We start from the raw sequence: 27641 nt of genomic DNA on the forward strand, positions 1-27641 counted from the left end.
CTTCTTCCTCTGTTGCCATGGCAGAGGCAGCCCCACAAGTACAAGCATGAGCAGACGGTAACCTAGGAGACAGACTGTCCTACCTCCTGCAGGGGGCCCGGATCTCTGGGTGACTGTCCTATAGTTGCCTTTATTTGATTTTGGACACTAACAAATGCTCAGGTGACTCTGAGGAGACATTTCTCCAACTCGCACCAAAAAGAGAATTGGGTACGGGTTCCTCAGGCCATGCAGCGCCATCGGCCATGCAGCGCCATCTTTTCCTCTCTCTTCATTTTCTCTGAAGGGGAGGAAGCCCAGTGAGCTAGCCTGAAGTCGAAGATCACCTGCAAGGCAGCCACAAGGGTGTAGCCGGCCTCTGTTCCTAGAATAAAGGAGCCGAATGAAGGCTGTAGGCTAAGGATTTCATTACTTCTCAATCTCCAAAGTTTCTTATCTCCAAAGCTTTCTCTCTTTTTTCTTTTTCTTTTTTTTTTTGTTTGTAAACATCCATTTTAATTGCTTGTCCATCATCATTGAAATTAGAAATTCATTGTCTCTCTCATACTTCTCAAATTACATTTTTGTTTTTGATGTTTTAACCTATACTGTGATGCCTAATTAATCTGACTTTTATTTTTTTCCTTTTCTTCTATTGGATATTTTCTTTATTTACATTTCACATGTCCCATTTCCAGGTTTCTGCTCCAGAAATCTGTTATCCCATCCCCACTCCCCCTACTTCTATGAGGATGCTCTCCCACTCACCCACCCACTCCCTCCTGCCTCCTGGCCCTGGCATTCCCCTACATTGGGGTCCACTCTTCACAGGACCTAGGGCTTCCCCTCCCATTGATGCCAGATAAGGCATCCACTGCTACATATGCTCCTGGAGCCATGGGTCCCTCCTTTGTACTCTTTGGTTGGTGGTTTAGTCCCTGGGAGGTCTGGGGGGGGGGTCTGGTTGGTTAATATTGTTGTTGTTCTTATGGGGTTGCAAACCCCTTCAGCTCCTTTAGTCCTTTCTCTACCTCTTCCATTGGGAACCCTGTGCTCAGTTCAATGGTTAGCTGTGAGCATCTGCCTCTGTATTTGTCAAGCTCTAGAAGAGCCTCTCAGGAGACAGCTAGATCAGGCTCTTGTCAGCAAGTACTTCTTGGCATCAGCAACAGTGACTAGGTTTGGCCTTTCCTTCATTCTGTCTTCACACTTCGTTTCCATGTTTCCTCCTGTGAGTATTTTGTTCCCCTTTCTAAGAAAGACTGAAGCATCCGCACTCTTGAGCTTCATGTGGTCTGTGAATTGTATCTTGGATATTCCGAGCTTTTGGGCTACTATCTACTTATCAGTGAGTGCATACCATGTGTGTTCTTTTGTGACTGGGTTACCTCACTTAGGATGATATTTTCTAGTTCCATCCATTTGCTTATGAATTTCATCAAGTCATTGTTTTTGATAGCTGAGAAGTATTCCATTGTGTAGATGTACCACATTTTCTGTATCCATTTCTCTGTTGAGAGACATTTGAGTTCTTTCCAGCTTCTGGCTATTATGAATAAGGCTGCTATGAACATAGGGGAGCATGTGTCATTGTTAAATGTTGGAGCACCTTTTGGGTGTGGTATAGCTGGGTCCTCAGGTAGTACTATGTCCAATTTTCTGAGGAACTACAAGACTGATTTCCAGAGTGTTTTTATCAGCTTGCAATCCCACCAACAATGGAGGAGTGTTCCTCTTTTTCCACATCTTTGCCAGCATCTGCTGTCACCTGAGTTTTTGATCTTAGCCATTCTCACTGGTGTGAGGTGGACTCTCAGGCTTGTTTTGATTTGCAGTTCCCTAATGACTAAGGACGTTGAACATTTTTTTAGGTGCTTCATGGCCATTCGATATTCCTCAGTTGAGAATTCTTTGTTTAGCTCTGTACCCCATTTTTAATAGGGTTGTTTGATCCCCTGGAGTCTAACTTCTTGAGTTCTTTGTATATTTTGGATATTAGCCCTCTATCTAATGTAGGATTGGTAAAGATCTTTTCCCAATGTCCTTTGCCTTACAGAAGCTTTGCATTTTTTATGAGGTCCCATTTGTCTATTGTTGATCTTGGAGCATAAGTCGTTGGTGTTCTGTTCAGAAAACTTTCCCCTGTGCCCATGTGTTTGAGACTTTTCCTCACTTTCTCTATTTGTTTCAGTGTATCTGGTTTCATGTGGAGGTTCTCGATCCATTTGTACTTGAGCTTCTCCAAAACTCTCAAAACTAGTTTAATTCCTAAATTTTCTTCAAATAATTTTCTAAACTTGGAATATTCACATGTCAAATTTATAGCAGTGCTGAACAGTGTCCACATTAAGATCCCCCTTCGTTCCTTCTAAATCTTTTAATGGGAGAAGCAGCTTCGAGTCACAGTGCAGGAGGTATATTCTCAGTCAGTTCTGAAGGGGAAACCAGGAGATCTGTCCAGGGGCATAGCAGTTGAGATGATACTATTGGCTGTGGTGTGGACAGCAGAAGAAGGGAGCCATACTGACAGAGTGGATGGCAGCACCCAGCCAAGAGAAATGCAGTGCTTGGCATGTTTCACACCTCTCCCCATATTGTCCCCAACATCATCTAAGTCCAGACCACATGAAGCAACCTACCAAGACTTTGGCTAACTTTGGCCAAGAATGATCTTTAAAACATATTTTATGATTGCTACATCCACAAAATTACCAATCTGTGTAGTTTCTAATCCAAAGTAGCTCTCCAATCTGGTTTACTACTTCCTATCTCAAAGCAACACCAGCTCAATATAGGAAAACAAATGTGACTCAGTAAACATTACTACAAATAACTGTCCTTGCAAAATTTCACACAACAGTAAACCGTGGTTAACTGGTTGCACAATGACGTCTATGGATAAGCAAATCCTGTGTGATGCTGAGCCTGCTGGCAGTTTGTTTGTTTGCTTTTAACTTTCCACCTGCCCGTTTTAGGGATTGGTTTTATTTTTATTTACACATTTATTTAGACATTCCTGATTTATAATCTTTTAGAAAAATTCTCCATTGGACGTGTAACATTTCACCTTTTCCTTCGAGTTAAGTGAGATCTTTATGTTTTTCCTTTTGTTTGATTATGAAGTTATTCATCTTTCTTGTTTTGATGTGGTGATGGAACTCGGGGCTGTATGTGTAGCAACCACATGCTCTACAACTGAGCTATAAACCCAGTAGTCATTTGACTTTTCCAGAATCCTTCTTGGGAATGCTCGACGGTGACATACTATCTTGTCCTCTTGGCTGTTGCGTTCCTCAGTTAAAGCGATATTTAAAGTGCCAGAATCATTTCTCCCCCAGTGCTGTGTGAGAACTCTCATCTTCTCTAGTTCTTACCTGAGAGTCTTCAAATGTGCCTGTGTTGTCTGGATTCAGTGAGAAGAGGGTAGGAATGTCAGAGCTCCAGGGCAGTCTTAACTTTAGAGTCATGTAAGTTTGGGTCTGATGTGAACAACCAACTCCTTGATGACAACTAACTCCTCCTCGGTGATAGAGTATTTGAGAATCTAGTGTTATGGTGTTGGTGTAATGTTGGGTATTGTCTCCCTGGAGATACTAGGTATCAGTTTCTATTGGATGAGAGATGATGAAAAATCTGGTTTTTCAGCCCTTTTCTAATTTACTTGTCCTTCTGATTGTGAGCTCAACTCACGCCAAGAAAATATTTTGTGTTCCCTTAGAGTACCACATCTCTTTGCCATCTGCCATGGGGGTTTTCACAGGCCTGCCATTGTTAACTTGGATGAGTCTGTGGCATGACAGCAGGTTCTCAGTAGGTGTGATTGTCTTTAGTTGTGGAATATCTTTTATTTTAATCAAATAAATTCAATATTTTTCTATCTTTGACATATGGAGATGAACAGTCCCTTTTAAAGAGTTGTAATCTCACTGGTTCAGTAAGAAGAGTGTATTTGTAAATGGGTTCACGAGTTTCTTAGGAAGTTGATAAAGTGGGCACCTAAAACTGGAGAATCTGTAGGGATGAATGAAGAAATGGCTCAGTGGTTAAGAGCACTGACTGCTCTTCCACAGGACTCAGGATCAACTCTTAGCAGCCACACAACCAGCTCAGGATAACTCCAAGATCTGACACTCTCACACAGACATACATCCAGGCAAACTCCAATGCACATTAAATAAAAAAATAAATAAATCAAAATTACTGAGATGTTAAAAAAAAAAGAATCCTCGGGAAGACTTCAAGATCCGAAGTGGGTATGTAGAGAAACACGATTTCACACGGTAATGCTGACTCTCCTATAGACTGGGCCTGTTTGATAACTCGAGTTGAGAGCAGCTGTATATCTTCTCTGCTTTAAGATGTGGTTAAATCCTCTTCCTGTTTCTGCAGAACACTGTCACACACACACTTCTCCACATAGCAAATGGTTGACTCACAGGTCCCTTTGGTGAAACAACACTAAATGTGTTAGATAGAGGACCATCAAGAGAACTTCATCTTGGGGGGTCCTCTAAATGGGAAGCCAAGAGGAATGTGAGGTCTGGGATAAGCAATTACAGTATGGACATCAAGAGAGGACGCTAATGAAGCTAGAGGATGGGCTAGGCCACCATCACGGAGGACTGAGAGACACAGAGAAAGCCAGCTTCTTTTCTGTAAGTTCTTTTAAAGAATCTCATACAATGTGTTTGGTCATAGTTACCTTCCCTTCCACAACTATTTCCAGATTCCGCCCCCTCCTTTCTCACTCAATCTCAGGTTACCCCTCCCATGCCTCTTTTGTCCTTTTTCTCATCAAGTGGTGCTGTCAAAATATCCTTGGATATGTAGCCTTCATCTGTGCGATGGACCTATAAGGAACTAAACTTTAAGAGAAAACTGCCCATTCCTCTTTCAGATGCTAAGGACAGCCAATAACAGCCCCTCTCCTAGGTGTGGAACTTCCTAGCACACACCCTCTCCACACTGGGATTCAGTCTAGTTTTGGACAGGTTTTATACAAGCTGTGTGCTCATATGTACCATCGATTGAGTCTTTCTTGGTTTTCTGTCTGTATTAAAGTTGAACCAGTTTAATAGCTACAGTCTTCTGTAAATTTTGATAATTTGCAAATTAAATAATAACTTCTTGGCTAAGTTAGCAGTCTGTTGTTTTTACAGGAATCCCTTTGGCCAGATGTTCTAACTAGATCTGGAATTACTATTTAAAATTTTTCTGGTGGACGCCGTGATGTTACTTACTGGTGTACAGCTTCATATTCTTAGACAAGACTTAAAATAAATAATCCAATCAAATTGATAGAGAAAAAAATGAGGCAAAAACTGACCTGAAGCATATAAACTATAGCCTCACCTTAAGCTACAGGAACACAAATGGTACTGTACTGACATGTGACTTTCCATGGTGAGGTTTCCCAACATAAGCAACATCTGTATTTAGCTCTAAAAGCTCAGATTATTCTGTTGTCATTTGTCTTTAGGAAAAAGGCGTATACGCTTACTAATGTATAAAGGGGAATCACAGGATGGGGGGAATATTATAGGGAGATGGTTACCTACCTACTCACCATTATGTAGACATATTTATAGCCATTTTCTATAGGACAGAGGGAGGTGGGTAGTTCTGAGGAAGTTTAATGATGCATAGAGGAACACATGGTCCAGGAAATGACCTTTGAACAACAACCTAATGATTCAATGAAGAACCTGAACACTGGGTAATTTTTAGGCAAAAAAAATTTTTTTTAATTTGCTCAACAGCAAATTTCAAAATTTATTTTGTCTTTTGTTGGTAATTGAACATATTAATTATTGTATTTTCTTTGCAAACATTTGAAAAATGGATGTTTCTGACTCAAAGGAATTGTGTGTTTCTTTATGGGTTTCACTGAATTTGCAGACTGTATGGAAAAGATATTTCTTGAACTCAAGGTTTTTTTCTCTGCAACAGAAACTGATTTGGCCTAAAGCTATCATCTGCATTCATGACCAAAGGCTGTATTAATGCCACGGTAGCAAAGTACAAACAAGGGGCTGAAAGGATGGCATCGCTCTGAAAAGCAGACTGCTCTTGCAGAGGGCCTACCTGGTTTTGGTTCCCAGTATCCATGCCTGGTGGTTCAAACCATTGTAATTCCTGTTCCAGGGGGCCCAATATTCTTTTCTGATCTCCAAGGGCATGTGAAATCATGTGCATATACTACACATATACATGCACGCACGTATGCATGCACGCACACACAAATAAATCTTAGAAAAAGGAAAGTACATCTATTGGTACAAAGCACAAAGTGTGTTTTTAAATTCCATGGAATGAAGATACCCAGGCATGGTGGTGCTCAAAGTAACTCCAGCTCTGGGATGATGAAATAGGCAGAGTCCAAGTTTGAGGCCTGGAACACACAGGAAGACACTGTCACAAAGGTAGGGGGTTATATTGAAGTAAAAGCTCTGGGTTTTCTAACATGTATTTTAGAAAGACTGTGTAATGCAAGGCCTAATAGACATAGAAGTTTATAGATGTGCAAAAGAAGAATACTTTCTTCTACTGCAGATAATGAGTTGGAAAAGAAACGAAGAAATACATTCAAAGTTTGGCAATTTTTTTTTTTTGCTTATTCATGAGTTAATCTAAGAGTGAAGTCTGAGAATACATGGACCCATTACTCTACTACTACTACTACTGTAGAAACCTGAAACTAGAAAGTGATTTTCTACATATCAAATCTTGAACTGTTGGGGAAGGGGAGTCAATGCTATTCTTTTGTATTTTACATCTTCGTTCTACATGACAAAATTCCATATCCCTTTCAACAGGCTTCTGTCTGGTGCTGACTTTGTCAAGCTTCCATCAAGTTGTTAAAGAAAAAAAAAGTAACCCTCCCATCCCTGAAAGACCCGTGACTTCTTTTTTCTGTACTTTTTTCCCCTTAAAATATTAATGGTCATTCTGATAACACGTTTGTTTCTTATGCGTACTTGGTTAGAAGTGAGCTAAGGTACTCTGGTGAGTCTTTTGATTTTGCTTTTCTACAATAATATTCTAAGTTAAGAAAATTAATTTTGAGTATTTTAAGATTTTTTTAATAGGGTAACTGAAGAATCTGGAAAGCTTGGGTTTTTACCTGAAAGAAGAAGTGAGGCCCAGAAATTTGTACTAGATATTAAAAAAAAATTTCCACGTGGCGGTGTGCATTGACCAAGAGTAGTCAAATTATAGGACATTTTTCATTCATAAAATAGTCTTCGCCTGCATATGTCAGAGCCTACCATTATTGATGGCATTAAAAGCCATCTGAGGATCTTTGGCGGACTTCAACATCCATAGTGCATTCTTATTCCCAGAGAAATGCAATCAAACTCATGTGCTTCTCTCTCAAAGAGAATATTTACTGTGTCCAGTTGTGATGGTGGAGATATTTATACAGAAATAGATGAGTAAATCTGTTGCATAATTATAGATGTTTAGATATCGATATAGATAATGGCAGGATGGCTCAACAGGTAAATCCACTAACTGCAAAGCATCCAATGCCCTTGACTCATACAACATGAAAAGAGGACTGACTTCTCCAAGTTGTTCTGTGATGTTCCCATGTGCATTGTGGCATGTATGCATGCATATAGACAGGCAGACAGACACACACACACACACACACACACACACACACACACAAACACACGATAAAAAGGTAATAAAAACTTCCAAAATTATATAATTCACACCAAAAAGAAAAAAAGAAATTTAGAAGATAGTACCTGGAGTCACATTTGAGATTAAATGACATTTAACCAGAGTATCATTTAGGACAGTACCTACCAATGTCACCTGAGAATTTCATAGGTAAAATCTCACAGTGAGAATCAACATCATTTGGTGGTCAGCTGAGTACTTTCACTTGTTTGAATACTTCAAGGGAAAGAGGAATTTTCCAGAATCCAAAAGTAATGAAGGCAAAATCTTGGTGGGTAGATTTGTGGGCTTGCTTTCCTGGGCTTTGGATAGATGGAAAAACAATAGAGACATTTAAATCACCAATCCAATATTCTCTAATGAAATTACCTGGCAGAATTTAATTGTTTGGCCTCTGTAGTGAATCAATACTGACTTAAGGAAGCACATCTCATTAGTTAGAACCTCTTGTTGAACTATGTAAACAACCGGCCAAAATATATTGAGACTGAATCTCGGTCTGCCCACGCACAGAACAGTTCCTTATGGAGTGGGGCACAGTCTAATGCTAGAAACTTTGTCTGGTATGCAGAAGGCCCAGATTCAAACTCCAGCACTCAAGCACACACACATGCACTTGCACACAACATACTTTCAAGAGTTTAGATTGTTAAGCAAAAGTACTTAAAACTGAGAAATAAGATGCTTAGTGAATTATCAAAAGGTGAGAACATTAATATTGGATTGTTTTTTGTTTTTTGATTTTTTTGAAAGGTTAAGTCAAGGACTATTTAATGATTTAAGTAAACATATGTGTGTTTGATTTGGCTATTTTTTAAATAATATCAGTCAATCTCTGAGTTGGCCTGCATAGACAGAGGGAAGATTTAAGAACAATTGCTTTCAAGTTGACTAATTGCAATGAATTTTGAAGGAAGGAGGAGGCTTCATTGGGCATCATTAACTTGTCAAGAACTATACATTACTCCCTGAGACATACAAACAGCCTTGAGTGGCGGGTGCCATTGTCTTCACTTTACAGGTGAGAGAGCTGGAGTCCAGGAGGTAAAGTGATTTGCCAGATCGTTTAGCTCATAAATGTGAGTGCCAGGTGTCAGGTACCAAATGTTCTTTCAAAAACCTACGCTCTGTTTTACTACATTCTTCTACCCCCGTAGTAAAAGTTTTTCCCTAAGGACCACAAAGTTATAACTGCCACTCCTGTAAGCTAAAAGTGTTATCTAAATGTCACAAGTCAGGAAGGCAGATCTGCACGGTGAGAAATGGAATCATGAATTCTGGATGCGTCGTAAAAAGCTTTGTGAGTCATCTTGGGCAACCCACTAAGTGTTGAGTAGACAATGATTCTTTATCAATGCACGAGTTGGAATTAGAAGTATGGGAGGCAAAGTATCCCTGAGGAAAAAGTGGCTAAAGGAAGGAAAAAAAACATTTCAAGTGCTTTACAGACATTACCAAATACATTTCGCATGTCCCTGTGAGCTATATGGCCCCACTCAAAAAGCAATCCTAATTTGTTTACAGACATTTGCTGGTATTCTATTATACAGTGAAGAGCAGAAAGCACCTAACAGCATTAGACTTACCTGAGGCCTAGCGCAGTTTGGATATTTCAGCTGCAACAAGTATAACTCAATTAACCACCACTGCCTGTCCTTAACCTGCTCAACGAAAGTGCTACTGCCATTTGGCCAAGAGGCTGGGAAGGCAGGCAAATCATTTAAAATTTTCTTTTCCAGATTTCAGTTGCCATGCTCTGATCCAATCAATGGCTACAGTCTGCTACCTTAGAAACAATGTGAGATAGTCACATTCACCTTCTCCGAAGGACAGTGTGACTTTTAGAAGGAGTGAACTGTATATTTCCAGCTATTCGAACTTATTACTCCATAGAGCAAATGTTTCCTAGTCTATGAGGGACATTCGGGGCATAGTGACTGTCAGAGCACCATGTCTTCCTTTCCAGTTTGTAAACCAAACAAACAAAATGGACTCACTGGTGGGAGAAATTGCTGATTGTGCCTAAAAGAATGGCTGCAAGCTGGGAACAGAGTGGATATCCTTTGTGGACTTCTGTCCTGGGTGGGAAAAGGATGGTAACTTGAGACAGAATTTCACACATAAATCTTTATCATGTTCTGGGTGTTTTCACCTTTAACTTTCAATATGCCTATGTGTAAGCATCAATTTTTAAAAGCAATATTGTAAGGACTTTTCCCCAGTTCATCACATAATAGTCCTTCCTATAGCTGCATTCCCTGAAGACCACACACAGAAGTTGTCACGACTCTCATGATTCTCGATGTTCATCTCATGTTCATCTATCATTGAGTCTTTTACATGTTTCCCCTTAAAATGACATGAAAGGACTAATTTTTTGTGCTCTACCATATGAAATCAAGCAAAGGAAGTGGTAAAGGAGATGAACACAATAACTGGGTGATTGACAGGTGCACTGGATAGTTCTCACTCCAAAGAGAACTGATGGTGTCTCCATGCCTACAGTACAGCGGGCCAGGGAGGTGGGTGTTCTTATTGGCTTGGCCTTTCTGCAGAATGGTCACACAGACATGAATCACAGACATGAAGAACGTGCCATGAGGGATCTGGAGAGGGAAAGATCTATACTCCCTTAGGAGCACAGGACAGTTGAATGGAAGAAGCAAAATCTTCAAGAGAGAGAGAGAGAGATTTTAAATAAGTACAATTAATATATTGGTGGGAAGAAAAAGAAATAGTTCAAGCCAGGGTTATTGAATTAGTTACTATTTTTACTCATCACTGTGACTTAAGTATTTCTTTTGGCTCATGGTTCAGGGGAGGTAGTGCAATATGACAGGGCAGGCAGTGGCTGTGAGACTGCTGGACCACATCACTGAGGATCATGAAGTAATGGCTGAATCTAAAATGAAGATAACCTACAATCCTTCTACAGTGCTAGGTGGAACAGCTAAGCCTCTGTCTACAAGACTTACAACTTGCTAAAGCAGCACTTTCAGTTTTGACCGAGTGCTCAAGTACATGAGCCTAGGCAGGGCATTTCACATTTAAATTTAAGAGGAACAGAAAAAGAAATGCCACAGACAGGTCCTGTTGCTAGTTCCAGTTTAGCATAACTAGAAAACTACCAGCTAGAGTTTGATCACAGACTATCGTAAACATGTTAGAAGGTTGGAAATCATGTTGTTCCCTGAAGAGCCACCCAGGTTTTAAAGCAGGGAAGTGACAATATCAGCCATGGCAAATGGTTTTTGTAGCAATTAAAGAAAGAGAAGAGAAGGAGAAGAAAGTCACTAGGAAGGAGAAGAGAGAGAGGAAGTGGAAATGTGGGCCAATAAAGGCTGGAACTTAACCTGAGGGTGGGTTCTGAAGAGAAAGAACGAGCTTTGGGGAAGGCAGAGAGAACACACATGGTGATTCATAATTAAGTCCATTTTCCCAGACAGTGTACGCATGTCAGTTAAAGAGTTGAGCTTGCATCAACTTGTACACATATACCTATAAATTATGTATGGTCCAACCAATGTTCTCACATGAATATACGATTTGAAGCATTCTTGCATGCTCAAAGAGTAGGAAATCTGTGCATGTTTTAGACACTCAGCTTCTAAATGTCTTGATTTTTATGACCTCATATCAGTAGAGGAATATCATATAAAGCACTTCACATTTACTTAGGATCCATCCTTAGCAATGAGTAGATATAAATTCTTATTTCAAATAGTTTTGATAATTTCATTATTTCTGATTTCTTAAGTAATCATTATATATAAATACATGTATGATATAAAACATATATGTTACATTATATATACAGATATTCCTTTTTAAAACATTCATTCGTATGTGTCTGCGTGTTCTTACATGTTCACAGAGGCCAGGGGAGAGTGTTGGACTCTCTGGAGCTGGAGTAAAGAAGGTTGTGACATAGCTACTGGAAACTAGCTTGTAGTTTTCTTGAAGAGAAGCAAGCACTCCTAACTGCCGAACCATCTCTCCAGCACCTTGGCTGACATTTTAAGAAATGTTTACTTAAACAGTAGGCACAGTTCCATTTTCCTCATTTCTCTATTTAAACATGTGAAACCAGGTGTGGTGGTTCATGCTCATAACCCTTGCCTCTGGGAAGCTGAGGGGGTAGCATAACAAGTCAATGCAGCTGGTACTGTGTGCTGAGATCCTGTCTACTCTTCACCCGCAAAAGCAATAAGCAGTCCACACAAGAGAACAGCCATGGTGTGCTCCTCTCAGGAGTCTGATTGTTAAAGAGAAAAGCCCATGTGATAGAGTAAGGAGTAAGGGAGAGGGAGGGGGGAGGGAGAGGGAGGGAGAGAGAGAAAGAGAGAGAGAGAGAAACTTGTTTTAAAGTAATTTATAGGAGAAAGAAACATCAGATGCCCTTCCCCCATAATCTCTCTTCTTCTCCCCCCTCCTTAATGTTATTAGAAAAGAAGTAACTAGCTATTAATTAAACATTCTAGATACGTTAGAGTTAAACAAATAAGCAGGGGACTATTAATCTCATGATTTTAGCATTCAGCAAGAAAAGCACATTTCACCCAAGCAACATCTAGGAGATGGGGAGGGGCAACAGATTCATGAACTATTTAGAAGAGACTAAAGACAGGGTCGACATTGGCTTGGTTGATCCCGTATATGAGGTTTGTAGGTTAAACGTAGATAGTAGAAGACCAGGGATGATTCGACATCAGAAATGCCAACAATTAGCTAATGAAAAGCTATCCTAAGCAGAGGACAGCTCTATAGGGACAAGATAAACACAGGAATATGACCCAACACAGTCTTGTGTGTATATCTGTGAATAGAGGGTAACTGATCCCTTAAAGAGGATGGGGAACCCAACTGACGGTGAGGATGGGTCCACAGTCATCACCAGAAGCAGCCTGACAACTGGCACCTGGCCAGTGCTCTGAAGAAGGGGCAAAAAAGTAGGTCTAGGGAAGGAAGAAAACTTGATGGATAAATACCAAATATGATACTCAATAGCATTTGAAGCTAGAAAGGGAGGGAAGGAGGGAGGGAGGGAGGGAGGGAGGAAGGAAGGAAGGAAGGAAAGTGTCCTTTGGATTTAACAAGAAATCCTTCCTCATAGCACTGGTAAAGAACCATTTAGTTCTTCAGAACAGGATGGAAACCAAGCAACTGAAAATTTCAACTACTCTTTCTAAAAGAACATAGAACCCAGTGGTGGTTTTAATTTAAAAGGGACATTTATCAGTGGAAAGGCCAGCAGCTAGGAGAGAGGGACCATTTATAGATGACACAGGAAAGGGCCATCTTATGTGGCAATATCTACCAGGAAACATAGGAATAGCTAGAGGGGTAGCTTTAAAATGGAGGAAGGGACAAATTCGGTTCCCAGATTTTCCCAGTATCTCCAAAAGCCTTCTAGAAATCACAAGTATGACGCCAGGCTTCTTTATTTTTGCCAAGCGTTATGTCAACCCTGTAGGTTAATACTGGTTATTGAAGGTGGATCAGAAATTCTAATTTGCTGCTGATGACATCATAGAATGTGCCTAGGGTATGATTGGCAAGCCACATATTGTGAGCTCAGTTATCTGGTTGTTGCTGTATCTGATTCAATTCTGCCAGCATGTGATCAGCCTCAGATCAGAAAGAGCCAAAATTAAGCGACCATTTGCAGGGAACAGTGCCTAAGTGTTTGTACACTTATTTAACGTTATTGCTTATTAGCATTATATCTATGACAGTGATGTATGTGATTTCATTTAAGCGACAAGGATCTTTCATGATATGACGCTCGTGCCTGGAAATATAATTTTAAAAAATCCTTTAGTAGAGAGGACGGGGATGATTCGACAGGATCTCTAAGTCCCTTCTCGCTAACATTCTAGAATATTGAGAAGGGCCTAGAAGCACAAGAGTGGAAGTTGTAAAGAACGCTTGCAAACACCTCCAGCTCAACCATGACTCTTCTAACCACAATGTCAATAGCCATTCTGGTCCGCAAGGCGTCTCAAGATCAAAGGGGATAACAGTCCTTTACAAAGGACACACAGAGTACTGGTTCTATTGATAATCACAAAACATTAACTAAGTTTTAAGAGCCAGGACAGCCCATAGGCAACCAGTTTGCTACCCTGGCCAGTCTTAGTGTCAACAGAGCCTTTATGTAAACATAAAGAAGTGGGGCTCTTATACTGACATTCACACTAAGGCCTCTGTCAGGTACTTTATACGCTGTACTGAATGTATCTACACCCACTGCAACTGGACAAACAGGACATTAGACAGTTGAATAGTAAAGGGTGGACGTGGGCCCTATTCTTGGGTTGAGTGTTGGGATTTACAGCCACCCAAACGCCTGTCCAGCATCTCAGGTGCAGAGGAAGTTGCCAGATAAGTCGTGGGTGGCCTCTCTTTTAAGAAAGTTCAGAAAGGGTGTGATAGGGAAGCAGGGAGTGTACTTTCTTCCGGAACAGTACTTCTATTGCCCCAACCTGCGCTCAGGTAGCAGCCAGTCCACCTGGACATAGCCCCAGAGCTGGCATCTGGGCTGGACTGCAGGCCGTGGCCCTCTGCCCACAGCCCCAATGCCTGTGCAGCCGTCGCCGTCCGCCGCCGCCTGTGACCCGGTGACCCCGGAGGCCCGTCTGGGCCCAGTGACCCCGGAGCCCCGGGCATCCGGACCCCCGTCACAGGCGCAGCCGCTATTAAGGCAGGAGGCTACCAGGGAGGAGGAAGGGGAGGAGACAGGCGGCCAGGGCGCCTGGGGCACCGGCACGGCGGAGCAACGGCGGCGGGGTTTGGGGGAGGCCGACGTGGGCACGGGGAAGGCCGGCGGCACCGAGGCCGCAGGCTCTGGCTCCTCGGCCGACGGTGCGGGCGACGGGCAAGGGAGCTGGCGGCTGCTCCTCGGCTGGCTACTGCGCCGGCCGCCCCAGTGCTGCCCCTGCGCGGCGCCCCTTCCCCGCTCCGCCGCGCACTGTTGTCATGGAGGAACCAAGATGGCGGCTCTGGCCTACAACCTGGGCAAGCGGGAGATCAACCACTACTTCAGCGTGAGGAGCGCCAAGGTGCTGGCGCTGGTGGCCGTGCTGCTGCTCGCCGCGTGCCACCTCGCGTCCCGCCACTACCGAGGTGAGCGGGCCCTCCCCCTGCCCGGGCCGGCCGGGGGAGGCGGCGCCGCGGCCCCGAGCGCGGGAGGCCGCCCCCCGCCGCAGCACGCCCACGCGCCCGTGGCCTCCCGCGGCCCCGCGGCGCCCCACGTGCCGCGACCGACCCCAGCGGGCTGGGCCGTGCGGCCCTCAGCCCCCAGCCTCCCGCCCTCGGGTCCACCTCCTGCTGAAGCAGGGCTCTGGAGCCGTGCCCGGCCCTCGCTCCCGTGCAGGAGGTCGGACCAGAGGCTCTCCGGGGGGCTGCCCGCGGCACCGCCTCCGGGACGCTGGGGTCGCACATTGCGCGCCCAAGGGGTCAGCCTCTTGCCCTGCCACTTAAGGGCCCAACGGTTGGACAGCGGCTTGGGCTCCCTGTTAGCCTTTGCCAGAAGGGCCAGTCTGGCTTAAGATGCCCATTGCCCACCTCCCTCCCTTGGAGGAGGTGCCACCAGCCCTTCAAACACTTTTCAAGAGTTTGGGTTGCACACTTTTGAAAATAAAGGCACTGAGGCAAGGGTTTTGGTTTTGTTTGCTTCTTAAGTTAAGGAGTTGGGCGGGCGAAGCATGTAATAAGCCTTTTGAAAGCTGGCCTTCAATATGGGTTTAGATACTGGTGGGATGCTGGAAAGGAACCATAACCTCGCCTCAGAAGGAATTATCCAGTTATCTAGGCATATTCGCTCGTCTTTTTGATTGATCCCCTTTTTGATTTTACGAAAAAATGCCACGAGGACAGTCAGCCACTGACAGTAGGAAGAAAATTATAATGGTAGGATCATTTGACTTTGACCTTTGGTACCATCAAAGTCATTATATGGACAGCTCTTGGTGACTGTGAGATAGTCAAATGTGATAGCCTCGTACACATTAGCACTGGGCACATTTATACTGGACAACCCAGTCACCAGAGTACTAGAATTTGAGCTGTCTTCCCATTTCACGTGGTCTCTCAAAGTGGAGGCCATTTTGGTCAAACTCGATGCTTTCTGCCTACTCTGGAGTTTTCCAGACATTACACTTTAGTATCATAACTGTATCTTACAAATATATTATCTTACAAATTACTAAATTGAACTAAAAAGATAGAGTCCTTATATCGTTGTGGCAATTCTCCAGTCCTCTATAGATTCATAGCAGATGACCTATCAGAGCGTTAACTTCTACAGCTGCCAGCAAGAAAGCCTACATTTTCATATTTACAATACAATTAGCAGTACTGATGCAACGACTTTTGATAACTAGGAAAACATGTTTCTTTTAATGTGATTAATCTTTTTATGCTAGTTTGATATGAGATGACTGTCATCTAACTCAACTTGAGGTTTGTGATGTCAGTGGAGCTAAAGTTTATAACTGCAACGTTGTTGTCCCAAATGTAAACATCTGCCCTGCCTACTTGTCTTTTTATTGTGCTTGCTGTCTTTTGCTAAGTTTGGAATACTAATTTTTAAATTTATATTGTGCATCTTGCCAAGGTCTGTCATCATCCGGGGAAAATAGAATGTCAGATGGGGCCTTATGAGTCAGTGTAGCAGTCTCGGGTTGTAAAGCCTCCTCCAGAAGGGAGTCATGAGTTTCCAGAGGTACTTCAGTGCCTTGAGTATGAAGCAGTGCACCTGCCGTGGGGACTTGCCCAGATTGAATATCAAGAACGTGCACCAGAGGCTGTGCAGGGAAAACTAGACATCTTACCAGGAACATTTCAGCCGTGGCAGTGTCAACCATGTCAGGTGCAGTGCCTTTCACAGATAGACATACACTTGAATCACGTAGAAGTAGTTGGAACAAGAATGGACTTGCAGTCTTAGAGGAACTAGACATTAGGATCTTGGGTATGTGAGTATGAATACACATCAAGCGTGCGCGCGCGCACACACACACACACACACACACACACACACACACACACACACACCTCTTGCTTTGAAAATTACTCAACCTTAAAGAACTACACATTTTAGAAAGTAAAACTTCCCGGTACTGTGCATGACATGGAGCACTTCCGGTCTGCAGGCTGTGTTTAAAGGCTTTTCATTCCATCTTTAGAGCCTCTGTGAGGTACAGTATTTCATCTCCCCCCTTTTAACATTTCCGTAATCAAGAAGAGTCTTTAAAACTTTGATTGCATGTCAAAGTTTAATTGGTAACATTTTTTTCCTGCTATGAAAAAATAATGATGTGTCTTAGATTCAGTGAATTAGAGAATTATTTACATTTTAAAGATGAAGCCAGAAAGGTTAAGTAAATTGCCTAAGAATATACAGCTAGTCAGTGGCTGAGCTATGATTTAGCACCAGTCAGTGTGCCTGGTGCCATTATGTATAGACTGCCTTTCTTAGAGCTTCATGGAAGCTCTATGGAAGATGAACTTAATTACTAATGCTAGATAATTTAGAACTACTAATTTACTACCAGTAAAGCATTTGCCCATTTATTTTCAGACCAAGAGATAATTTTCTAGAGGTCGCATGTTTAGAACTTAAAAGCATGGTGTTCTTTTGGTACCCTCACATTCTTCCTAAGCATTGAGCTTACAGTGTAAAAACACTTCTGCTTTTTCTGCTTCTCTCCGCCTACAACATTCTCTCTTCCCTTGAAAGAAAAGGCTCCAGGGCTTTTTTAATACTTGACTCCACTGCTGTCTTCACAGTAGTGGGAGTGAGCAGTTCAGTGTCTGCCAAGGCAACTTGTCCATACGTACCATGTAGTGCTTGGAAGAATAAGTCTTGTTCTCTTACACACGCGCGCACACACACGCACACACACACACACACACACACACACACACACACACACACACACACGGATCTTAACCAATTTTAAATAGCCAGAGTCTAACACACAGTAGGAACTCTATAGATACCTATTGGGTGAGTGCCCCTGCAAAATTTATTTGGTTTGGTTGTGACTTGAAGTGAATTTTGTGTTCTATTCTCAATTTTAGGAAGAAGCGTTTTTTTTGAACTTTTAATATTTCATATAGTATGTTAGAATGAGCTTTAAAGTGCCTTCTTAAGAATCTCCATCTTCTCCAAGATTATGGAGAAAAGCATGACTTCTGGCTAGAGGCTAGTGTCTGAACCCTTAAGCAGATGTTTACAGTGGCAAAGCTACTTCCTTCAAACTTCTTACGTTTCTTGAGATCAGTTTCCTTTCCATCACTAAGCAAATGCCAGTGCTCCTGCCTCTGCTCCCGGATGTTACCACTACTGTGCTCAGCTTTCCTTTTTGTTTGTTTCTTTCTTAAACTTTTTAAACTTTTCTGTTTTTTATGTGCAGCGGTGTTGTGCTTACACATATGTCTGTGCGAAGCTGTTAGAGCCCCAGGATATGCTGAGCTTTGGAGAGGAACATTTAAGTGATGTTTCCAGCACAGAGTGAGCCTGCTGAATCTTAGACATAGTCCTCTCTGGAGCATATTATGTGTACACTGTATAATGTGGTATTTTCGTGGTTAGTAGTAGGCAATACAGTTTTAGTAGGGTGACTCAGTCTAGAGGCAGTAAGTGTCCTAGTGATATTTTGTTCAAAGGAAAACACAGTTTGTGATTTATGAAGGACATTGAAGGCTTGCTTTAGTTGTTGCTGCTGGCATGTTTTCAGTTTCCTGGTTTGCTTGTTTAGTTGCTTTATCCTTTCTCTTGTTGAAAAAAAAAGTTATGCGTTCAAATGAATATCTACAGCCACTGACTGGAAGTATTATTCTAGTAATAATAGAATAAGGAAGAAGTGATCCACCATCTAGATAACGTGAATGTTGGAGCCAGCCTTTTTAGAATTGCCTTTTAAAAGCTGTATTCCTAGTTTGATTTCTCTGTGTACTTCGTGGCCCAAGTTGGTTATATTAAAGTAACTATCTGATTTATATTAGACAATTGAAAATAGCAACCAGAGATTTCTTTGTTTTGTCTTGATACAGTTGGAAAGGATTTACGTATAGTATACAGAATTTTAAAATGTGGGACATTGTCTTAATAGTTAGATATACATTTAGTGGTTTGATCTGAAAGTATTTCCTTGCTAAGAAAAGAGAATGCACGTTAGATTATGTCATTTTAGAAAATTTTGTAAATCATGTTATTTTTTAATTAGATTCCACACATACTTATTCCTGTTATTTTTATCTTGCTAAACGTGAAAAGGCTACTCTTACATATTAAGCAAAGTCATCACCAACCAGCTTGCATAAGAAGGAAGTTTGTTCTCAGACTCAGCTCTGTGTTGGTAGAGCTTGCTGATCTCTTCAAGTCCTCTCTGCTGTCCGATTCTCCTCAGTGTGCTCAGGACAGGAGCCCAGCTGCCTTTTCAGTAGATGAGCTGAGGGCCTGGTGTGGGTAGTGGCACCAAGAATGAAGGACTCTGCATGTCACGGCGTCCAGCGAAAGAGAGGGCTGTTTAAGCTATGGGCATGGCGCTTCTGTCTCCGCATGGAGACACTAAGTGTTTTTGTTGAGACTTTCATTAAATAATAATAAAGGACAGGAACACACCGTAAGCTCAATACCTCGCTTTCGCAACTCATAGCTCATTCCTTTAAAACTAGTTGCTACTAACTTATAAGTTGATTTTATATGTATATCTAAAAAGGTAGAAATGCAATAAGAATCACATTTTCTTTCTCATTTTAAACTTACCCTAATTTAGAATAGGAATTTTGCTATGGGGCCACCATAAAGGAGTACTTGCAGGAGTGCTGTTCTCAGGAAAATAACTGCATTGAGTTTCTCCACAAGTATTCTTCTTTTATTCATCTTTGGTTACTTTTGTGCTTTTTTGTTTTTTTGAGCTAGAATTAGGTTTTAAAATTGGAAAAAATTAAGAACTATTTATATTTAGAGATAGCTTATTAAAATCTTTGAAATAAAAAACTCTTGCTTAGGGTACATTTATAACGCCAAAATTTAATCATGGTATCCTGCATTTGTTAGCCAGTTTCTCACCAGCAAGGTGGTGCAGTGTTGTGAATTTTCCCTTCATTTTGTTTGGGATACTGCGACAATAGCACTTCTGCGTTGGCCTGTCCTGCCTTGCACATGTGTTCTTCTCACGCGTGTTATGCCAGGGCAGATAAATAAATAACTAGATTGAGGAAGGAAGGTGTGATTGTGACACTGTGGTCCAGTGTGGACTGTTCCTGCACAGCTCAGGGAGCCCTGGCGTGGACCCAGTACCCTGGCAGATAGAAACAGCAGCCAGCTTGGTGGTCCTTGACTCGAAGCCCAGTGCCTCAGTACTAGTTGCTTGTCAGTTCTCCTGTGTACCTTTAGCCAGACCCCTTAGTGCAACCTGAAGTAACTATATTTATAAACCAAATTTAGCTTGCTCTTAACTATTAATAAGGAACTACTAGAGGTTAACTTGAAAATCTGCTTTCCTACAATGTGCAGTTAATGCAAATATCTCCCTTTCATCCTTTTGATTTGGCTAAAGTAAAATAAAATGGCCAAAGGGTAAAGTGGCTCTCCTGATTTATACAGAGCTAGAGGGAGTTCCTAGCCAGGCAGCTCTCAACCTCAGTTTAAACCAGGTTTCTAGATGTGCCCGTGCGTGCATGTGTAAGAACACACATATGGCTGTACAGAGGTCAGTCCCAAAGTCCTTCTTATCACCCTTACACATCTGTTTTCCTCGGGAACAGGATTGACAACATGCTATAAAAGCTTGCTTCAGACTGAGATGTCTGAACAAAGAAAGTGGAAATAGAAGAAGCCGCCAAAATGGTGGCCATAGCACGTAAGGATTAGAAGTTCCTTACAGTCATCAGAGAGGCTTCCTCTGGCATCAGATGGGAGCGGGTACACATACCCACAGCCGGACAATATGTGGAGAGGAAGTCAAAATTGCAGGTCTCCCTCTGGTCCCTCGCCTCCGCAATCGGGAAGTCCAAGGAAACTGGAGAGGAAAGACTATAGGTGTCAGAGGGAATGAAGGAGACCAGGAGAACATGGCCCACTTAATCAACTAAGCAGGGCTCACAAGGGCTCACAGAGGTGGAAGCATGGGGCCTGTATGGGTCTGCACCAGGTCCTTTGCATATGTATTATGGCCTTTGGCTCAGAGTTCTTGGGAGACTTCTAAAAGTGGGAATGGTGTCTCTGACTCATTTACCTGCTCTTGAGACTCTTTTCCTCCTGTGGGGTTGGCTTTCCCAGCCCCCATAGGAGGGCTTTTACCCTGTCTTGTTTTACCTTGTTTTGACTGTCATCTCTCAGAGGCCTGCTCCTTTCTGAAGAAGAAACAGAGAGGGAGGGGATGGGCCTGGGGGTGAGGGGGTGTGGGGGTGGGCTAGGAGGAGTAGAGTAAGGGGAGACTGTGGTTGAGATTTATTGTATGAGAGAAGAATCCACTTGTAATTAAAAAGAAGAAAAAGTCCCCTAAGGGTAAAGTGGGAAGGTGTTTGCCAGTGTGCTGATGTGGACCATGGTTCTCATGAAAGGTTTTCGTGCATCTGGAAGCCATAAGGACGACCAGAAAACTTTACTGCTAGGACAGGACAAGGAAAATATAAAGTAAATAAATACTAATGTTTACAACACCACATGCTTTACTGTCATAGGCAATGATTCGTGTGAATTCCTTCTCTCAAGTGGCAGATTTCTTGGAGAAAAAGTTTGGCAACCTCACAGTTGTATGATGCATAAATACAAAATAAGGTAAAATATCTTCCCTTCGCTTGTTTTCTCTCCTAGCATTAATCTTAATATATAGCAAGAAGCAGGGGTAAAGCATAGATAGTATTTTTCTATACAGGATGGCGGTGGGCTGGAGACTTCCTGATAGAAAACTGGGCTGGGCTGGGCTGGGCTGGGCTGGAGTTGATCCCAAGTGTAGGCTGCTGCCCTGAAGCCTTAGAGGAAGGACTTTGACAAAACAACTTTATCTCAGGTAACAGGTGACCAGAACAGGATGTGGGAGAGGACCTGTTCTGCACCTGGGTGCCTGGCCCCTAAAACACTCGGAGTAATAGCATAAAGGCCAGTACACTTGGGGTTCTCGACGAGTAATGCTAGGGTGTTATTGGTGACTTAGTTGGTAATAGGTAGTAAGTCAAACAGACCTGGCCACATAATTCTAAAGCTGTGTGACTGCCTATCTAGCAGTTTCTACTGTTTTGATCTTTTTAAAAATATTGTTATTATTAAGCCATGTTGTTTCTATTTAAATTATGTTGGCTTTCTTTTAATTAATTTTTTTCATTTCAGTGAAGCAAAGACTTGCCTTGTAGATAAACACATTGCATTTATTGGAGATTCCAGGATACGTCAATTATTTTATTCTTTTGTAAAAATCATTAACCCCCAGTTTAAAGAAGAAGGAAATAAGGTAAAGTAGTCTACCAGCCCCACTGACCCCCAGCCCCAGCCTTCCTTTATCCACCCTGCTGAAACAGAACTGATGAAGTGGGGACCTGAGGAGGTGTGAGCTGAGGGACAAAGGGGACCTAAGGAGGTATGAGCTGAGGGACAGTGGGGACCTAAGGAGGTGTGAGCTGAGGGACAGAGGGGACCTAAGGAGGTGTGAGCTGAGGGAAAGAGAGGACCCAAGGAGGTGTAAACTGAGGGACAGAGGGGGCCTAAGGAGGTGTGAACTGAGGGACAGAGGGGACCTAAGGAGGTGTGAGCTGAGGGATAGTGGGGACCCAGGAGGTGTGAGCTGAAGGACAAAGGGGACCTAAGGAGGTGTGAGCTGAGGGACAGAAGAGATTTAAGGAGGTGTGAGCTGAGGGATAGAGGGGACCTAAGGAGGTGTGAGCTGAGGGACATAAGGACCTAAGGAGGTGTGAGCTGAGGGACAGAGGGGACCTAAGGAGGTGTAAGCTGAGGGATAGATGGGACCTAAGGAGGTGTAAGCTGAGGGATAGAGGGGGATTAAGGAGGTGTGAGCTGAGGGACAGTGGGGACCTAAGGAGGTGTGAGCTGAGGGACAGTGGGGACCTAGACAATTGTGAGCTGAGGGACAGAGGGACCTTAGGAGGTGTGAGCTGAGGGACAGAGGGGACCTAAGGAGGTGTGAGCTGAGGGATAGAGTGGTACTAAGGAGGTGTGAGCTGAGGTACAGTAGGGACATAAGGAGGTGTGAGCTGAGGGACAGAGGGGACCAAAAGAGGTGTGAGCTGAGGGACAGAAGGGAACTAAGGAGGTGTGAGCTGAGGGACAGAGGGGACCTAAGGAAGTGTGAGCTTAGGGACAGAGGGGACCTAAGGAAGTGTGAGCTGAGGGACAGAGGGGACATAGGGAGGTGTGAGCTGAGGGACAGTGGGGACCCAGGAGATGTGAGCTGAGGGACAGAGGGGACCCAGGAGGTGTGAGCTGAGGGACAGAGGGGACCTGGGGAGGTGTGAGCTGAGGGACAGAGGGGACCTAAGGAGGTGTGAGCTGAGGGACAGAGGGACCTTAGGAGGTGTGAGCTGAGGGACAGAGGGGACCTAAGGAGGTGTGAACTGAGGGATAGAGGGGTACTAAGGAGGTGTGAGCTGAGGGACAGAAGAGACCTAAGGAGGTGTGAGCTGAGGGACAGAGGGGACCTAAGGAGGTGTGAGCTGAGGGATAGAGTGGTACTAAGGAGGTGTGAGCTGAGGTACAGTAGGGACATAAGGAGGTGTGAGCTGAGGGACAGGGGGACCAAAAGAGGTGTGAGCTGAGGGACAGAAGGAAACTAAGGAGGTGTGAGCTGAGGGACAGAGGGGACCTAAGGAGGTGTGAGCTTAGGGACAGAGGGGACCTAAGGAAGTGTGAGCTTAGGGACAGAGGGGACATAGGGAGGTGTGAGCTGCGGGACAGTGGGGACCCAGGAGATGTGAGCTGAGGGACAGAGGGGACACAGGAGGTGTGAGCTGAGTGACAGAGGGGACCTAGGGAGGTGTGAGCTGAGGGAAAGAAGGGACCTATGGAGGTGTGAGCTGAGGGACAGAGGGGACCTAAGGAGGTGTGAGCTGAGGGAGAGTGGGAACTTAAGGATGTGTGAGCTGAGGGACAGAGGAAACCTAAGGAGGTGTGAACTGAGGGACAGAGGGGACCTAAGGAGGTGTGAGCTGAGGGACAGAGGGGACCTAAGGAGGTGTGAGCTGAGGGACAGTGGGGACCTAAGGAGGTATGAGCTGAGGGACAGTGGGGAGCTAAGGAGGTATGAGCTTAGGGACAGTGGGGAGCTAAGGAGGTATGAACTGAAGGACAGTGGGGAGCTAAGGAGGTATGAACTGAGGGACAGTGGGAACCTAAGGAGATATGAGCTGAGGGACAGTGGGGACCTAAGGAGGTGTGAGCTGAGAGAAAGAGGTGACCCAGGGAGGTGTGAACTGAGGGACAGAGGGGATATAAGGAGGTGTGAGCTGAGGGACAGAGGGACATAAGTAGGTGTGAGCTGAGGGACAGAGGAGACCTAAGGAGGTGTGAGCTGAGAGACAGTGGGGACCCAGAAGGTGTGAGCTGAAGGACAAAGGGGACCTAAGGAGGTGTGAGCTGAGGGACAGAAGGGATCTAAGGAGGTGTGAGCTGAGGGATAGAGGGGATCTAAGGAGGTGTGAGCTGAGGGACAGAGGGACCTCAGGAGGTGTGAGCTGAGGGACAGAGGGGACCTAAGGAGGTCTGAACTGAGGGATAGAGGGGACCAAAGGAGGTGTAAGCTGAGGGATAGAGGGGGATTAAGGAGGTGTGAGCTGAGGGACAGTGGGGACCTAAGGAGGTGTGAGCTGAGGGACAGTGGGGTCCTAGAGAGTTGTGAGCTGAGGGACAGAGGGACCTTAGGAGGTGTGAGCTGAGGGACAGAGGGGGATTAAGGAGGTGTGAGCTGAGGGACAGTGGGGACCTAAGGAGGTATGAGCTGAGGGACAGTGGGGACCTAAGGAGGTATGAGCTTAGGGACAGAGGGGACCTAAGGAAGTGTGAGCTTAGGGACAGAGGGGACATAGGGAGGTGTGAGCTGCGGGACAGTGGGGACCCAGGAGATGTGAGCTGAGGGACAGAGGGGACACAGGAGGTGTGAGCTGAGGGACAGAGGGGACCTAGGGAGGTGTGAGCTGAGGGACAGAAGGGACCTATGGAGGTGTGAGCTGAGGGACAGAGGGGACCTAAGGAGGTGTGAGCTGAGGGACAGTGGGAACTTAAGGATGTGTGAGCTGAGGGACAGAGGAAACCTAAGGAGGTGTGAACTGAGGGACAGAGGGGACCTAAGGAGGTGTGAGCTGAGGGACAGTGGGGACCTAGACAATTGTGAGCTGAGGGACAGAGGGACCTTAGGAGGTGTGAGCTGAGGGACAGAGGGGACCTAAGGAGGTGTGAGCTGAGGGATAGAGTGGTACTAAGGAGGTGTGAGCTGAGGTACAGTAGGGACATAAGGAGGTGTGAGCTGAGGGACAGAGGGGACCAAAAGAGGTGTGAGCTGAGGGACAGAAGGGAACTAAGGAGGTGTGAGCTGAGGGACAGAGGGGACCTAAGGAAGTGTGAGCTTAGGGACAGAGGGGACCTAAGGAAGTGTGAGCTGAGGGACAGAGGGGACATAGGGAGGTGTGAGCTGAGGGACAGTGGGGACCCAGGAGATGTGAGCTGAGGGACAGAGGGGACCCAGGAGGTGTGAGCTGAGGGACAGAGGGGACCTGGGGAGGTGTGAGCTGAGGGACAGAGGGGACCTAAGGAGGTGTGAGCTGAGGGACAGAGGGACCTTAGGAGGTGTGAGCTGAGGGACAGAGGGGACCTAAGGAGGTGTGAACTGAGGGATAGAGGGGTACTAAGGAGGTGTGAGCTGAGGGACAGAAGAGACCTAAGGAGGTGTGAGCTGAGGGACAGAGGGGACCTAAGGAGGTGTGAGCTGAGGGATAGAGTGGTACTAAGGAGGTGTGAGCTGAGGTACAGTAGGGACATAAGGAGGTGTGAGCTGAGGGACAGGGGGACCAAAAGAGGTGTGAGCTGAGGGACAGAAGGAAACTAAGGAGGTGTGAGCTGAGGGACAGAGGGGACCTAAGGAGGTGTGAGCTTAGGGACAGAGGGGACCTAAGGAAGTGTGAGCTTAGGGACAGAGGGGACATAGGGAGGTGTGAGCTGCGGGACAGTGGGGACCCAGGAGATGTGAGCTGAGGGACAGAGGGGACACAGGAGGTGTGAGCTGAGTGACAGAGGGGACCTAGGGAGGTGTGAGCTGAGGGAAAGAAGGGACCTATGGAGGTGTGAGCTGAGGGACAGAGGGGACCTAAGGAGGTGTGAGCTGAGGGAGAGTGGGAACTTAAGGATGTGTGAGCTGAGGGACAGAGGAAACCTAAGGAGGTGTGAACTGAGGGACAGAGGGGACCTAAGGAGGTGTGAGCTGAGGGACAGAGGGGACCTAAGGAGGTGTGAGCTGAGGGACAGTGGGGACCTAAGGAGGTATGAGCTGAGGGACAGTGGGGAGCTAAGGAGGTATGAGCTTAGGGACAGTGGGGAGCTAAGGAGGTATGAACTGAAGGACAGTGGGGAGCTAAGGAGGTATGAACTGAGGGACAGTGGGAACCTAAGGAGATATGAGCTGAGGGACAGTGGGGACCTAAGGAGGTGTGAGCTGAGAGAAAGAGGTGACCCAGGGAGGTGTGAACTGAGGGACAGAGGGGATATAAGGAGGTGTGAGCTGAGGGACAGAGGGACATAAGTAGGTGTGAGCTGAGGGACAGAGGAGACCTAAGGAGGTGTGAGCTGAGAGACAGTGGGGACCCAGAAGGTGTGAGCTGAAGGACAAAGGGGACCTAAGGAGGTGTGAGCTGAGGGACAGAAGGGATCTAAGGAGGTGTGAGCTGAGGGATAGAGGGGATCTAAGGAGGTGTGAGCTGAGGGACAGAGGGACCTCAGGAGGTGTGAGCTGAGGGACAGAGGGGACCTAAGGAGGTCTGAGCTGAGGGATAGAGGGGACCAAAGGAGGTGTAAGCTGAGGGATAGAGGGGGATTAAGGAGGTGTGAGCTGAGGGACAGTGGGGACCTAAGGAGGTGTGAGCTGAGGGACAGTGGGGTCCTAGAGAGTTGTGAGCTGAGGGACAGAGGGACCTTAGGAGGTGTGAGCTGAGGGACAGAGGGGGATTAAGGAGGTGTGAGCTGAGGGACAGTGGGGACCTAAGGAGGTATGAGCTGAGGGACAGTGGGGACCTAAGGAGGTATGAGCTTAGGGACAGAGGGGACCTAAGGAAGTGTGAGCTTAGGGACAGAGGGGACATAGGGAGGTGTGAGCTGCGGGACAGTGGGGACCCAGGAGATGTGAGCTGAGGGACAGAGGGGACACAGGAGGTGTGAGCTGAGGGACAGAGGGGACCTAGGGAGGTGTGAGCTGAGGGACAGAAGGGACCTATGGAGGTGTGAGCTGAGGGACAGAGGGGACCTAAGGAGGTGTGAGCTGAGGGACAGTGGGAACTTAAGGATGTGTGAGCTGAGGGACAGAGGAAACCTAAGGAGGTGTGAACTGAGGGACAGAGGGGACCTAAGGAGGTGTGAGCTGAGGGACAGTGGGAACTTAAGGATGTGTGAGCTGAGGGACAGAGGAAACCTAAGGAGGTGTGAACTGAGGGACAGAGGGGACCTAAGGAGGTGTGAGCTGAGGGACAGAGGGGACCTAAGGAGGTGTGAGCTGAGGGACAGTGGGGACCTAAGGAGGTATGAGCTGAGGGACAGTGGGGAGCTAAGGAGGTATGAGCTTAGGGACAGTGGGGAGCTAAGGAGGTATGAACTGAGGGACAGTGGCGACCTATGGAGGTATGAGCTGAGGGACAGTGGGAACCTAAGGAGATATGAGCTGAGGGACAGTGGGGACCAAAGGAGGTGTGAGCTGAGAGAAAGAGGTGACCCAGGGAGGTGTGAACTGAGGGACAGAGGGGATATA

The 27641-nt window shown here is 45.2% G+C and overlaps 1 protein-coding gene across 3 annotated transcripts in view; it reads left to right on the plus strand.

Moving 5' to 3' along the window:
* Positions 1–14404: 14404 nt before the first annotated feature.
* Casd1 (CAS1 domain sialic acid O acetyltransferase 1) overlaps positions 14405–27641 on the plus strand; it is a 56347-nt gene continuing 43110 nt past the window's right edge. For 2 of the 3 annotated variants that reach the window (XM_087659181.1, XM_087659182.1), the window contains exons 1-3: positions 14405–14796; positions 21370–21466; positions 22016–22136. In XM_087659181.1, coding sequence (XP_087515307.1) covers positions 14664–14796; positions 21370–21466; positions 22016–22136 — 351 coding nt within the window. In that variant the 5' untranslated portion in view covers positions 14405–14663. 3 annotated transcript variants of the gene reach the window in all.

This window comes from Rattus norvegicus, chromosome 4, assembly GCF_021556685.1.
Source record: "Rattus norvegicus strain SHRSP/BbbUtx chromosome 4, alternate assembly SHRSP_T2T, whole genome shotgun sequence".
In the NCBI taxonomy this organism is placed as follows: domain Eukaryota; kingdom Metazoa; phylum Chordata; class Mammalia; order Rodentia; family Muridae; genus Rattus; species Rattus norvegicus.